We start from the raw sequence: 16,235 nt of genomic DNA, 5'->3' as shown, positions 1-16,235 counted from the left end.
ATCTGATAAAGAGTTAATATCTAGAGTACATAAGGGTTAATATCTAGAATATATAAAGAACTGCAACAACTGAACAAAAACCCAAATACCTTGGTGAAAATTGGGAAACCACTTTGAATACACATTTCTTCAACGATAATCAAATGGCCAAAAGCATGCGAAAAGATGCTTAACATCACTAATCATCCGAAAAAAAAATGCGGTATAAAGACTTAGAAAAGAAGAAAGTCGGGGTGCCTGGGTGGCTCAGTGGGTTAAAGCCTCTGCCTTCAGCTCGGGTCATGATCCCAGGATCCTGGGATCGAGCCCCACTTCGGGCTCTCTGCTCCGTGCTCTCCTCCTCCTCTCTCTCTGCCTGCCTGTCTACTTGTAATCTATCAAATAAATAAATAAAATCTTAAAAAAAAATCCTGTCACATGCTACCACATGGATGAAGCTTGAGGACATTACACTCAGTGAAAAAAGCCAGTCACAAGAAGAAAAATACAGTATGACTCCATTCATACAAGGTATCTCAAGTAGTTAAATTCATAAAATAGAAATTAGAATGCTAGTCACCAGGGGCTTGGGGGGAGGAGGGCTGAGGCGAATGAGAGAAATGAGGGGCTGCTGTTTAATGGGTAAAAGTTTCAGTTTCGCAAGATGAAAAAGTTCTGTGTATCTGTTGCACAAGAATGTGATTACAGTTAACACTACTGAATTATACACTTAAAAAAGTTTAGGATGGTAAAGTTTATGTTATGTGCTTTTTACCACAATTTTAAAATTTTTTAAAACTTTTTAAGAGATTTATTTATCTATTTTAGAGGGGGCGAGGCGTTAGAAAGAGATAGAGAGAGGGTCTTAAGCAGACTCCAAGCTTAGCGTGGAGCCCCATGCAGGGCTCGATCTCATGACCCTGAGATCATGACTGGAGCGGACACCAAGAGCCAGTTGCTTAACTGACGGCACGACACAGGCACCGTCCCCCAAGTTTTTTTTCTCTTAAAAAAAGTAAGTGGGGGGGTGCCTGGGTGGCTCAGTGGGTTAAGCCACTGCCTTCGGCTCAGGTCGTGGTCTCAGGGTCCTGGGATCGAGCCCCGCATCGGGCTCTCTGCTCAGCAGGGAGCCTGCTTCCTCCTCTCTCTCTGCCTGCCTCTCTGACTGTTTGTAATCTTTTAAAAAAAAAAAAAAATTAAAAAAAAAAAAAAAAAAAAAAGTAAGTGGGGAAGAGCTGTGGGAAAGTTCAGCAGTTCCTCAAAAAGTTAAACAAAGAATTACCATATAATCTAGCAATCCCATTCTTAGGTATATACCCAAGAGAACTGAAAACATATGCCCACACAAAAACATGTACAAAAATGTTCAAAACAGCAACATTATTCATATTGACCATAAAGTAAATAATCCAAACGCCCATCACCTGATCAATGGATCAACAAAATGTGGTATATCCATTCAGTGGATTACTGAGCCACAGAAAGGGATGAAGTACTGATACGTGCTACAACATGGATTAAAAAACCTTGAGAGGGGCACCTGGGTGGCTCAGTGGGTTAAGCCTCTGCCTTCGGCTCAGGTCATGATCTCAGGGTCCTGGGATCGAACCCCGCATCAGGCTCTCTGCTCGGCAGGGAGCCTGCTTCCCCCTCTCTCTCTGCCTGCCTCTCTGCCTACTTGTGATCTCTCTCTCTGTGTCAAATAAATAGTCTTTAAAAAAAAAACAACCTTGAGAACATCCTACTAAATAAAAGAAGTCAATTACCAAAGACCAAATATTGTAGGAGTCCATTTACACGAAATGTCCAGAACAGGCAAATCCACAGTGATGATTAAGTAAATGGGTGTTTGCCAGGGCCTCGAGGGAGGGATTGGGACTAACAGCTAATAGGTACATGTTTTCTTTGTGGGGTGATGAAAATGTTCCCGAATTAGACTGTAGCAATGGTTATACAAAATAGTTAATATGCTAAAATCCACTTAATGATGAATCACTAAATTCCATACCTGAAACTAACATTATAACTGGAATTTAAACAAAAACTTGAAGGAAAAAAAACACACAAAAAACAAGGCGTACACTTTAAAAGAGTGAATTGTTGGGGTACCTGGGTGGCTCAGTCGGTTAAGTGTCTGCCTTAGGCTCAGCGGGGAGTCTGCTTCTCCCTCTTCCCCTGCCCCTACCCGCAGCTCGTGCTCTCCCTCTCTCTCAAATAAATAAAATCTTAAAAAAAGATAAAATGGTGAATTGTTTGCTATGTGAATTATATCTCCATTTTTAAAAGTGAACAACAAAAAAAAACAGTGAAAAAGAGTACAAGCTTATACTGGTCAGGTTTTTATCCAGGGAGCAGAGGAAAGTCACTGAGGGCTTTCAGATACGCATTTGTACAAGATCTTTCTGGTGCTGCGTGGCGGATACATTGGAGAGGGCAAGAGTGGCCTGGGTAAAGTGACAGTGGCAGCCTGAACTTGGATGGCAGTCGAGGTGGACATGCAGAGAAGTGGACGGCTTTGAGAGCTCTTTCAGAAACCAAACCTACTAGATGTGCTGTGAGGGAGATGAAGGGAAAGGTGGTATTAAGGATGACTGCTAGGTTTTTAGCTAGAACAAGTGGGTCAGGGATGATGTCATTTACTGAAAGAGGAAGACTGAAGGAGGAACAAATATGAAAGAGATGGTGATCATTTGGAAGAGAGTCAGCAGTCGTGATGAGAAAAACAAAAGTGCATCAACATTGTGTGGAGATACACTGGTTGAGGGAGTAAGATGCAATTTGTGTTCCGGTAACACACAATGACATGGTCAAGTGTGAATGTCTACTGAAGACCCATGTTGTCTAGCAGTAGTGAAACAGGTTACTGTAAGGACCAAGGCCTGATCCCTATCTTTTTAAAATCCAGTCATACCTTGGAGAGACTGCAGGGTCAGTTCCAGACCACAACAATAAAGCAAATACCACAATAAAGTGAGTCACATTAATTTTCTGGTTTCCCAGTGCATGTAAAAGTTATGTTTACTGGGGTGCCGGGCAGGCTTGATCTCAGGGTGGTGAGTTTGAGCGTGCCCACCGTGGGTGTAGAGAGGACTTAAAATCTTTTTTAAAAATTATGTTTGGGGTGCCTGGGTGGCTCAGTGGGTTAAAGCCTCTGCCTTCGGCTCAGGTCATGGTCTCAGGGTCCTGGGATCGAGCCCCGCGTCGGGCTCTCTGCTCAGCGGGGAGCCTGCTTCCCCCTCTCTGCCTGCCTCTCTGCCTACTTGTGATCTTTGTCTGTCGAGTAAATAAATAAAATCTTTTTAAAAATTATGTTTACAATATGCTGGGGTCTATTAAGTGTACAATAACATTAACAATGTACATACCTTAATTTTAAAATTTTATTGCTAAAAACTTCATTGCTAAACACATATTCTAACCATCACCTGAGTTTTCAGCCAGTCGCAATCACTTCACAGGCCACCACAACAAATAATATTGATGAAAATGTTTGAAGTACTGGGAGAATTTCCAAAATGTGACAAGAGACACAAAATGAGCAAGTGCCGTTAGAAAAGTGGTGCTAACAGGCAGGCTCAACACAGGGTTGCCATAAACCTTTGATTTGTAAAAACACACGGTATCTACAAAGCACAGTAAAATGAAGCACAATAAAGAGAGGTATGCCTATAAATGACCGTCACTACTCGAGATAATAACCTCTACCACAATGTGCCCACGTAGTAAAAGTTTAAAGTATGCACTCATTAGATAAGCAGGACAAATAACCATGTATTACATGAAGCAGTGTCTTGAAATATTACCCCAGCTGCCTCCATCCTGGCTCCTACCTTACTGCTCCTGCCCCAAATCAGAAGACTGATAACCACCATCATTGGAGTCATGGATTTCGGAAGAGTCCACAGGGAAATTCCTGTCGCTATTGTTTTGAAGACTGAACACTGCCTGAAATCCATTTTTAGTTTTCCCTCTTTTCAAGTTTAAATTTCACCACAGCAAACATAAGGCACTGAAGACCAAGGTTGTGGTCTTTCTCTAGCAGCTGGAGGTGGAACCGGTGCCCTCTAAGTTGACAGGTTCTGCTGCTCTAAGTCCCATAAGCAATAACTTGGTCCAAATTCTCCGGTAATTGCTTCTTTCTGTAATGAGGTTGCCTGGCCCTAAAATTCCATGAATTTCAATACTTTGGGTCCCTTACCACCCAGTTCATAGGCTACCTCCTCTACGAATGCCCCCCCGCTCCACCCCGGCAGAGTGAGATTCAGCGCCCCCTTCTGAAAGTGGGCTGCACTTACGGTGTGTGCCTCTATAAAAGGATAGCAGGGGCACCTGGGGGGCTCAGTGGGTTAAGCCTCTGTCTTCGGCTCAGGTCATGATCTCAAAGGTCCTGGGATGGAGCCCCACATCGGGCTCTCTGCTCAGCAGGGAGCCTGCTTCTCCATCTCTCTCTGCCTGCCTCTCTGCCTACTCGTGATCTCTCTCTGTCAAATAAATAAATAAAATCTTTAAAAAAAAATAAAATAATAAAATAAAAGGATAGCAGCGAGGACTGATGACCAAAATGCCTCATAAGGAGGCTGGTCTTGTATGTGATCTTCCATCTCTAACAGACTCCAAGTTCTGAAGACGAGGGCTGTGCCTTACGTACTTCTACAGCACAAGGAAGGCAAGAGTGTACCAAGGAAGCTTGTGATTCACACAAATGTTTTCGGAAAAGAAGCCAAAGTTAATTGTGCACTATACTATAGATCCCTTAATCCATATTATTGCAAACTACGTTAACTGTGAAGCTTAAAGAACATCCCCACTGCTTACACAACAGGTGTAGCTTACATAATCTGCTCTACCCAGCTGTTCCTTATTTGTGACAGTTCGCTCCTGGCTTCTGCTCCCTGTTGATCTGGAGGATTACTACATCCTTCAGTACGAGTTCCTGATTCATTCCTTGCCTAAATCATAAACAATTATTAATTTTCCTTTTTGATAACAGCAAAAAAAAAAAAAAGGGCTGAAAATTAAGAATAAGCAGAGATATCCCTGGGGTTTTTCATGACTGTAAAAACTCTCCTGGATGCAAACAATATTTATAAATATTGCCATAAAATTCATTTATTAATCCAAGAATTTTGTTCTTTGTTTTTTCTTTTGGCAGGTTTTCCCTATATAGTCATCCTACACTAAATACTCTTTAGTAATGTCTGCACTTTGGAACTGGGTGACCTCCCACCCCCAAATTTTTGAATCAGTTGCCTATGAGTTAACAGCCAGCCATGTATAGAATGCGATGAGGTAATGATGCAAATGAGTGTTGGGACTATGGGTAAATGAATGGAACAAGGAGGAAGGGGTCATAACAAAAATCCGAAAGTCAGGAAAAAATGAAAATCCACGAACTTGGTGATGCTCCAGAGAGGAAACCAGCAAGTGTTGACGCTAAACTGGCAGAAACATCAATACTTCCTGGCTCCCCCACTGGGGGCATCAAGTTCCCAGCGGCAGGCTGCTCTTCTCCTGCAAGTGACAAGAAGTGAATGCATTCAACAATATGAAACAGGATGACCCATAATCCGGAAGCATGGCTGCGTGCCCCAAACAAAAGGCGGTGGTGGTTGCTGGGAGTCCGGGCCTCAACTCTGCCGCTGCTGAGCTGCTGAGCTGGACGACGACCATGGGCAAGTCATTTCCCTTCATTGACAAATACCAGTATCTCGGAACAGTACCGTGTAGGAAAGAGTTAACAGAGCAGGCCTGAGACTATTCTTAAAAAAAAAAAAAAGCCTGCTTACAAAGCTGGTATCCAGCTGTGGATCTAGATTTGGATCTTGGGAAGGTTCCCACCACCCGAAATGGTTAAGAGTAGCCAGTTGTGCCTAAATTGTTGGTTTATGCTAAATCCTGTCTTCCTTCTGGGAGTCTGGAATTTTGGCAGATACCAGGCAGGGGGCGTGTACATGACCAGGTCCCAGTAAAAACTCTGGGCACGGAGTCTCTAATGAGCTTCCTTGGTAGACAACACATTATACAAGTTATCACAACTCGTTGCTAGAGGAATTAAGCACAACCTGTGTGACGCCGGTGGGAGAGGACCATGGAAGCTGCACCTGGTTTCCTCCAGACTTGGCCCCATGCGCCCTTTCCCTCTGCTGACTTTGCTTTGTATCCTTTTGCTCTAATAAATCATAGCTGGGAGCAGAACTATATGCTAAGTCCTACGAGTTCTGCCAAGAAGCCATGAAACCTGAGAGTGGCTGGGGAACGTCTGACACAACTGGAATAGTGGGGAGAACTCTACCAAACGTTGTCCCAACAGCCTCATGAAGTACTACTACGTTCATTCTGTAGATGAGGAAAAGTGAAGTTGAGACAGGTGAACAGAGCGTGTACACAGAAAATAAATATTTCAATGTTTATGTCATGGGTGTTCTGAAATCTTAGTGAATTCCAGAACCGTCTGGAATGCTTGCTAAAAAGGCAGTTAGTTATCAGAGACCTATCACCTGAGACTCGGATTCAGGAGGCTTGAGTCCTAGGACTCTGTTTACAAAAGCAGCCCAGGTGATTCCTGTGCAAGGAGTCCAAAGATGACATTTTGATCAACGCACTGATGTGCCCAGTTTCCCAAGCTGGGCAGTAAATGGCAGAACTAGAACTTGCACCAACCCTTTAACAAGGCTGAGTCTCTTTTCACAACAAAACTGCTTCCAAATCCCTTAAACTCCACAGTTCCTTTGGTCTGCTGTCTTCTCGCTACAGATATCCAACCAACCAATGGCAATGAGGTGCAAACAGGAAAAGTATTTTACATTCCCAGCACCAAATACTAAGTGATATCCTGAATTAAAATAATGCACTTACCAAGGAAAGTCAAAAGATATACAGCTCTTGAAGAGTTAACACTGCAGCTTTGTTTTTCAGAAAAGACTTGATGTGCTGGTGGCGACAGAAAATATAAGCTTATGAACGGCATTTAACAAAAAGAATATAAATTTGCTTATAATTTTAGAAGTTGAGGGCAGTACATTAATTACAGCTTTTTATGTACGGCCAAGGAAGGGGGAGGTGCTAAAGATAATCTTTGGAATTAAGAAAACAGCCTCATAGAAATGCTAAAGTTTTTCTGATTACTTTTTAAGCAGGCATGAAAAAAATATTATTTTTTTCTGATCATTTTCACCTGAGACTACAGATTCAGACTGGGTTAACAATTCAGTTCAAAACAATACCGGAAGTATTTATTGAGCATCTACTGTTTACTTGAAGCTACACTAGCTGCAAGATCATTATCAAGAGGACTCTGATTTTTCCAGTAATACCTAGGCAAAGAAGAGACTAGAAAAATACAGCCAACATAATACTTCAATATATAATGAAGGAGGCTAAAAAAACAAATATGCTTGAACAGGATAGGCCTCACTAATCCTCCTATATTCTATTAAATATATATGGGGCAAAAAAAAATTGATGGCAATCTGTACTTCACAAATACAGATTAACTTCCCAGATCTGGATATCCACAGTCCAACATTATCTATAAGCCAGATAATCAAGAAGTCAGCCAAACCAGCAATCCATCCATACACTGCAGAATCGAGGGGCTGTCTGCCAGTGTGCTGGCATAGGGCAACCCACACCCATATCTGCAGTGCTGAGTGCTCATTCATCATTAAACTGCAGTAGTGTTAACATACGCTGCAGTCATGCTAATGTTTATTTTACAATCACCACTGATCCACCCTTGAACCAAGCCAAGAAGGTTAAGTGTGAAATGAACAGAAACAAACTTGAAAACGGCACCTAACTCACTTACAGAAGCCCAGAGACTCCCTCCACCCAATCAGAAAAGTCTCAATCTCAGACTCCAGATGCAAAAGATTAATCTGTTTAACACACTACAGATGTATAAGAAACTCCACCTCCTTGATGGGGGAAAAAAACACGAAAAACAGTATTTTTATTTTGTGTCCCATGCTTTCACCCTCTTTGGAGAGAACTGATCAACCATGTTAGACAAGCAATCAGCCTTGATGATGTTTCCCATCAACCAGTATATGAATTCACTCATGGGCTAGTTCTTTGCATATCATCCAGACTTAGGGAAGCTGAACCCATTGCCCAGCTGGTGGTTAACCGGTAGAAGAAGAAAACAAGCTCATTCCGAGAGCTGCATCAGTATGAAAATGGCTGCTTCACCTGCCCAAATCTCACCTTTGCTACAAGTTCATTAAGAGCACTGGAAACTACCTGATTTGTGGGCACTCAATACTGCCCACTAATAGAGGGTTGAATTATGAGCCGTTAGTCATAAACAGGAGCAAACGGTAAACTTTTACAGAAGGTATTTAGAAGACTTCCAGAATTTTATGTTGCTTAATCAATAAAAAAAAAAAATCAAGAAAAAAGGACAGAATTTGTTTTCAGGCTTTTTAATATGTAATTTAATAGTAAGTGAATAAATAGTATTTATTTCGAGTAATAGTGACTTTTCCCAAAAATAGATTTCCTACCTTACACAGAATCAGACTAGCATCTATTTGCAAAGGAGCAGTATGCCATGCATCAGTCACATTGAAGGGTCAAACACAACAAATTCCTTTTTAATCTGCAATCCAAACAACCCGGATATAACTGAGATTGTACACTATTTTCAGTAGAGGAAAAAAAAGGCAAGTAAGCATACAACAGTAACTTCTTCATGAAAATCAAGCTTCATGGTACATTATAAATGTGTTAGACATAGGGTAGTCACCATGTCCTTTGTACCTACAGCCATGCATGTAATGATGATTAAAGATTCTGAAGACAGGGACTTTGACTTGCTCACCCATGTGTCCACAGGGCCTATCATAGTGCCCTATACACAGTAGGTGCTCCGTGAATATTTGCTGAACGAAATAATGCTCTGCAAGATCATAAAATAACATAAATCATCTAATAAAGATTATACTACGGTCAGTAGAGTTTAAGCATCAGATGTATTTATTCTAGTTATTTAGAAAATTGATAATCAGTATATGGTATACCCCAATGTTTAGGTCTGATCACGCAATTCCAATATGTGTGTGGGCGGGGGGAGAAGGGGTGTCCCTCCACTCCAAAAAGCAATTCTCAGACCAGACACCAGCTATGGTGTCTTACAATGTAACTCAATTCTGAAAAGTACCCAGACAGCATCAGATCGCTCCACACTTCCCTATACTTCACACGCCAGTCCCAAGTCCTCATGACCATCTGTACTTCTGACCACACGACTGCCAACTGGAGGATGCAGAGACCCCCACCTTGAGTTTCAGCCTCCAGACACAAGTCCACAGCTTCCTCCTCAGCTTCTATTAATTTGCTAGAGCCACTCACAGGACTCAGAGAAACATTTTCCTAGCTTACTGGTACACCATAAAAGGATTAAACACAGAAACAGCTGGATGGAGGAGCACCACAGGGCATGGTCTGGGGTAAGGGCCCGGAGCTTCCGTGTCCTCTCCAGGTGCACCACTCTCCCCAAATTTCCACATGTTCACCAACCTGGAAGGTCTACCAAACCCTGTCCTTTTGGGTTTTTATGGAGGCTTCGTTAGAGGTAGGACTGATTAATTCACTGGCCAATGGTGATAGAACTCAATCTTCAGGCCCTCTACTCTCCCCCAGAGGGTGGGCCTCAAAGTTCCAACCCTCTGATCACAAGGTTGGATCCCCAGGCAACCAGTCCCCCCAGCCAGAGGGGCTTTCCAAAAGTCACTTCATTAACATAAAAAAGACACTTTTATTGCTTTTATCACAGGAAATTCCTAGGATTTTAGGAGCTCTGTGCCAGAAACAGGGACAGAGACCAAATGTGTGTATACTTATAAGGTTTGTGTGCATGCAAAAATACTGCAATACACACACCTGAATAAATGTCTAAACATAATAAAATGAACTCATCAATATCTTCCAGGCTCAAAAAAAAATTTTTTTTCCAGGCTCAGCAATGTCAGGCCAAGGGTTTTAGTAAAATGAAGGGGGGGGGGGGGGGACGGATGACAACAAAAGCTTAATTACCTTGATAACTGAAGGAGGAAACCGAGAACCTTCTTGCTCCAAAAAGAAAAAAAAAAAAAAAAAAAGGAAGGAAAGAAGGAAACCGAACAGCAATTCCGGAATTATTTTATTTACTGCCTCCAAAATTGCTTCACTGGACTGGCCTTGCCTTGGACTCAAAGTAATAAATTAGCTACTGATATCACTATTTTTAATATTTTTGGTCTGATTCTGAATTTTCATTCCACCTTATGCAGTCTAATTGCTTTCCAGTGCTGGGCTTCTTTGATCCGACGACATTTTCTGTGATATTACTATAAGCTGTATGTTTCATGGAACCAAAGCAGTTTGAGAGCTTCTAGAATCAGAGACAAATGTTTTCCAGTATTTCACACTCACAATTTAAGCTTTCATTTATCAATGACCTAGAAATCCATGCCTGTTTAATATCACTCTGATAAGCTAAATTGACGGTATCTACTTGGCCAACTCCCCTGAATCTACTTTATCAAGGAATGTATTATTTGAATCTTTAGCATGAAATAATGTCAAAAAGGTCTGGGGTCAGGGCGCCTGGCTGGCTCAGTTGGTGGGTGCATGCCACAGTTGATCTTGGGAGTTGTGAGTTGGAGCCCCACGTTGGGTGTGAAAATTATGTAAAAATAACATCTTTTAAAAATGGGGGTGGTTAACGCTCGTTATTTAAACTCTCATTAAGCCTTTAAACCCATGTGAAAATGCTACTGTAATCCTAGGAATTTTATGAAGAGCAAAAGGATAACATAAAAGTCCCTGACCCCCTAAGTCTCAACTAGTCCAGACTTCCAATTAGACATGTCTTTAAAGGAAATAAGTTGTAGAGACAAAGCTACTATTTTTTATTATATTTATGGAAAATGGAGATACTGACTGGGAACGGATGGCACTTTTATTATACTCAGATACCCAACTCTTAAATCTTTTAAGACACCCCCTCCATGCCTAAACCCTAAGATCCCACACCAAATCCACCAAATTTCTACCTCGAAACTGTCAACCAAATTTCTACCTCGAAACTGTCAAAAGGAAAGTCATAATTCATCAGGGAAAATAAAAGAAGTCGATTATGAATGGCAATGAAGTCAAGGCCATATCTTTAAGAAATACAATGAAGTGCTATTTCTTTTAGCTTGAAATTGGAGAACCTGAGGAAATAAATGGTATTTTTAAGACGATTCAGCAAACACTACTGAGCTGTAGAAGATGACGCTAACTCCCAAGAGGTATTTACTTCCCACCTCAGGTTTAAAATGTAAAGCCCTATGGCAACATGTATCTAGTTTTCAGTGACCAACAACTACAATCAACACAACTGTAATGTGTCATGTTCAAAGTCAATTTTAGACACGGACAGGTAACACACAGAAAACCGCTTAATTTTTAAACAAATTCACAGCCCCACTTCTGAAATATGAAAGCCATCATAAGACAGCACACAACCTGGACCACATCCACATTGCTGTGCAAGTCTCAAAGTCCAACCTGAATCTTGAATTGTAGCCTTCTAGTGGTTTCAATGGGAGTGCTCGTCAAATAATCTCTACCAGGCAAAAGCTGAGGCCAGTGCAGACTTACTGATCTAGGGGAGACAAAATTTGCCCCCTTCCCCAATTCTGAAGTCATTCTTTAGGGGAGTATTTAATAGCATATTTCAAATCCAGTGCAAAGGTTTGCAGATTAATTCCTTGCCCTAGGCCTACAGCTCAGATACAACTCCTGAGAAGCTTCCAGCTTCCCAAGACTTACCATAGTCATGGTTGCGCAGGAAAATGTGAGCAGTCGGGTATTTCAGGCAAACAATGAGGTCAAAGCTCATTTCAGTGTGAGCGTAAGTGATTCTCTGCAGAGATCTTGGTTGGGGATGCAAAGTACTAGCCTCAAACCTGCAGGCCAGCTCCTCACAACTGCTGCAAATTCTACTGCATGCCCTTGCCTCCTGGGCCAGCCCTGCTTAATGACCAGACTCCCATACGATGCAGATCACTCTCAGCGAAAGAAAAGCCAAGGGGGCTTTGAGACCAGCACTGGGGTAGTATGCTCTCAAATGCTCAAATCCTTAAAAAAAAGAACTGGGGATGTCAGCATCTCAATTTTAAGATAATCCATTATGAACCAGAGTCCAGTTGTTTTCGACTATTCGGGTGCCCTGGGAAAAGATTATCCTTCTCTAATTATTACAATTAGCTCTATTTGTCACCTTTCCCTTTTTGTCAGCCCCAAACAACACTCCAGGATCACAAGAATCTATGTGAAATAGAACTATGAAGTACAATGCTTTTTTACCTTCTCAGGCTAAATGTGAGAAACCAATTTTAGTCACTTGCTTTGGCAAAGCATCCAGTACAAGTCAATTCTTACAGATTTCAAGATTCTTGATATGTACAACCTCTTTTGCTCTGTGCCACATGTAATCTCCAATTTCATAAGACAGGTTTCTGGGTGAGGTAAACATTTAGAAAAACATTAACATAGCGCTACTGTGATAATACCCTCAAAAGGGATGTACAATGATTTCTTTTAGCCAGGGTTCATTTGTGAAAGTTTCAAATGCAGAAAAAACTGAGAGCAAATTCATCCGACGCCTGAAAAATGTCAGCAATGCTTTGATAAGGAATAATCACACGAAAAGAGTGAAATAGACTAGTTCTCAAACATATATTTTAATGGGGGTGGGTGAGAGCGCACAGCACTGAACCATTTTTCTGAACGACTGAAAAATCAAAATTTACAGATGAGCCCTTTCCTTCACATCACTGGCAGAAATAAAATCCTATTCCCGCCACCTCATCTTGCAATTAAGGAAGTTGCTACAAATAGCAGCATAGAAGTAAATGGTCCCGGCTTTGCTCCATTCTTAATGTACTCTCTAGGAGTAAACAGGTTACTCAAAAAAGTCAGTAGCTAGAAATCGCTTTTCCCTAATGCCAAACTCCCACGGAAACGCAGTTCCCCTTTTCTGGGGATCTGCAAGCGGGTAAACGTGGACCGAGAAATCCAGCCGGAGCCTGCCTTTTCTCAACGGGCTCGGTGTACCGGGCGTTCGGTGCTCGGTGAGGTTTCAAAACGCCGCGGTGCAGCCTCCTCGCGGTCTCCACATTCACCCAACCCACCCTGACAGCTGCCTTCGCTTTTATTATACCCTAAAGGTGAGCTTCTTAGGCGGGGTCTCCAAAGTTTGCTCGGCCTCTGGTCAGCAGACCCCCCGACTGGCCGATCCCCGGACAACGCCGAGTCCTGCCCTCGCCTCCAGCTCCCTCACTCTCCAGGTCTTTTTTTGGGACACAGTGACAGGTCTAGGTTTACCTCCATGTGCTCGTGGCAGAGGAAACAAAAGAAAGCAACCTCCCTGGTAATAAAACGCCATCTTCGGCTAATTGGCAAACCGAGGGGCCCCTGGACCGGTCCCCCCCCCGCCACGAAACCCACCACCATCCGGGTGGAGGGCGGCCCCCCGTCGGAGACAGAGTTTGCTACACCCCGGGAAGCTCTGGTTAAATTGTCCGGGGGGAGGGGGGATTCCGGGAGCCCTACCTGCCTCCCCACCCCGGCCGCCCGGGCAACGTGGTTCAGTGAAAAATCTAAAAGAGGGTGGTGGTGGTGGCTCCCAGGGATGCAACGATCCCCTCAGAAGACTGCTCCGGGGGACCCAGCGAAGGGCTGGCGAGCAAGCAAACCGCACGCGTGGAGCCGCAGCGAGTGTACTTACAAAACGATTAAAGCTCCGGCGGAACATCGCGACGAAGGCTGCCGGGCGCCGAGCTGGGCTCTACTGGGCGGTCTGGGAAGGTGCCGTCCACAAAACACACTGCGGCGTGGGCCGGCGGCGTGAAGCTGTCCGCGAGGCGGGCGGCCCCGCCACCGCCTGCCCTCCTAGGCTCTCCGCGCTTCCCCCGCCCCCCAGCCGCCCGCGCCCTCGCGTCCTGGCGCCCGCTGCCCCCCCCACCCGCCCCACCGCCCCGCTCCCGCCCCGCCTCACTCACAGCCCGCCCCCGGCCCGCCCGTCCCGGGGGCGGCGGCCCCGCCGCTCCCCCTGGTCTGGCCCCAGCACCGCCGCCCCGCCGCTCCCGCCGCAGCCCGCCGAGAAGGCGAGCCTGGCGCGCGGGGGAGGGAAGGCGGAGGAGCACTAGGCTCCACCCGCGGGGAGGGGGGCGCCCCAATCTCTCCGCCTGCGCCGGGCTCGGCACCCCGCTGTCTGCACTCTTCCCCGGCGCAGCGCCACCGCCCGCCCTCCCTCCCCGCCGGCCTCGGCAGCTAGCCCGCGTGCTTCCGCCCCACTTGGGGCACGGGGGACCCTCCCGGGGCACCCCGCGCCTCACCGCTCCTCAGCCCCACACTACTCCCTTGCCCCGGCCCTAACTCGGCCGCGGCACCGCTTCGCTCGCAGCCCTTTCTGGGTCCGCGGCGGCCGCTCCGCCCCGCGCTTTCGTCCCGCACCCGGGCTGGAGAGCCACGGTGCAGTCCGCCGGCCCGCCCCGAGCACGCGAGGCAGCCCGACTCCCCGCTCCGCGGCGGGGAGGAGTGGGGACAGGCAGGGCACTGTGGAGACCCCAGCGCGGGCGGGGCGGAGCGGGGGGATTAGTTATGAAAGCCGCCCCCTCCTCATCTGCAAAGGCGCGGGTCTCCCACTACCCTCGCTTCGCTCCGCGCCCACCTACGCGGCTTTCCCTCCTCCAGTGCCTCCTCCCGTCCTGCCTCCCCACCTAAGCCGTCTTACTTCCACTTTCTCTATGAGGTTGTAAAGTCAGGCTTTGTGTCGCTGCTGCTGCGCAGCGGGGCGGGATTTCCCTGCCGCCCCCCCACCCCAAACCCCTCCCCCTGGCCCCCTCCTCTGCGCACCTCCCAGAGCATCCTGGGAATTGTAGTCCAACCGTGCCCCCCGTTTCGCCTCGTACTGCGGGCTGGGAGCTCCCCCACTCGCCCGGACGGGGTTTGCCCGGAGGAAGCGGCTGAGACCGCTGGGCCGAAAGGCGATTCTCGGCACCGGCTGGATGAGGTGGCCCGGAGTGTTCGGTAAAGTCCCGCGGTGAGAACTGTGAGGAGAATAAATGAGGCAAAGCCCTGAATGCCGGGAGCCTTCCCTGGGTCTCGACATGTATGCTTCAGGAAACCCTCTCCACGCTCAGCTCCTAGTTTAGAGCTGGAATTTGTGAAACTTCAAAAAATTAAAAAAAAACCCGAATCTAGAATTTGCCAGGAGACCGGGTAGTCCAACCCCCACCTCAGCCGGTTTGCGCCGCCCCGCCAGCTTGCCCCGAGGCTGCCGGAGAGGAACTTCCAGATTCCTCCATGGGAGTGAAGATGAAACAAGTAGTGAGTGGACATGCACTCGAGCCTCCTGCCGCGCCACATTCTCCTGCCACTTTCGAGCTGGGGGCAGGGTCCAGCTACACCACAGGCCTCCCCTCGGGTCGTGAAGGGCCTTTGCTGCTGGGCACAGGCGCTTCTTTTCCTCTCTGGAGCTTACGTTCGTTTCAACAAAACTTTACTGGGCATTTCCTTTGCACCAGGCACTGTGCGAGGGGCTGGACACGGCGACTTCTCAAAAGACCTCCCCGACAAGGTGGTTGCAATCCAATGGGGGACGGGAGAGGTAGCGACAGGCAAAAACCCACGTTTGAAAGTAATGACTGCGAGTAGAGGCTCCAAGGGTTGGGGGAAATTCAGCAGAGCCATACTGCATTTGAAAAGGGGCTGGAGAAGCTTCCCTGAAAGCTCTGGAGATCGAACTCGACCTTGCAACGTGGGAAGGTTGTAGAGGGTGTGGGGCCGAAGGAGCCCAGTGGGCAAAGTTCAGGCCGAGAGAGAGGTCGGTAAAAAGGCGCAGTGCAAGTTAAGAAAAAGAACACACGGTCTTGGCGGACGCCTGGGGTGTGTGGGTGGAGCTGCCCAAAAGAATATTAAAACCCAAAAGGATCTTCAGAAACACCCTATGAAGTTCGAACTTGATTCTGTGAGCAATGAGTAGCCCATCCCCAACCAAGTGCCAAGGTATGTTACCAAATTGTATTGATTGCCAAGGAGCAATACAATTGGAAACATTTCCCAATTCTTTCCCTGTTATGGTTCCTTCTGTTTGTTCACACTTGAGGCTATATCTAATGATTTTTAAGATTTTAGGTTAGATATATGCTAATCAGATAGTAGGATATTTTATTTTATTGGCAAAATTGATTAAGGTTTTGTTCTCTACTATTTCAAAGATT

The 16,235-nt window shown here is 45.7% G+C and overlaps 1 protein-coding gene across 3 annotated transcripts in view; it reads right to left on the bottom strand.

Annotated features, from left to right (window-relative positions):
• Window positions 1-13,927, bottom strand: part of LOC111158945 (ATPase phospholipid transporting 11C) — a 188,197-nt gene extending 174,270 nt beyond the window's left edge. For all 3 annotated transcript variants that reach the window (XM_022521289.1, XM_022521287.1, XM_022521288.1), the window contains exon 1: window positions 13,739-13,927. In XM_022521289.1, coding sequence (XP_022376997.1) covers window positions 13,739-13,765 — 27 coding nt within the window. In that variant the 5' untranslated portion in view covers window positions 13,766-13,927. The remainder of the gene's footprint in view (window positions 1-13,738) is intronic.
• Window positions 13,928-16,235: the final 2,308 nt, after the last annotated feature.

The sequence above is a fragment of the Enhydra lutris genome, unplaced genomic scaffold (assembly GCF_002288905.1).
Source record: "Enhydra lutris kenyoni isolate GAN:26980312 unplaced genomic scaffold, ASM228890v2 scaffoldscaffold65, whole genome shotgun sequence".
NCBI classification, from domain to species: Eukaryota; Metazoa; Chordata; class Mammalia; order Carnivora; family Mustelidae; genus Enhydra; species Enhydra lutris.
The sequence above is the reverse complement of the archived record's forward strand: the minus strand, read 5'-3'. Positions and strand labels throughout refer to the sequence as shown.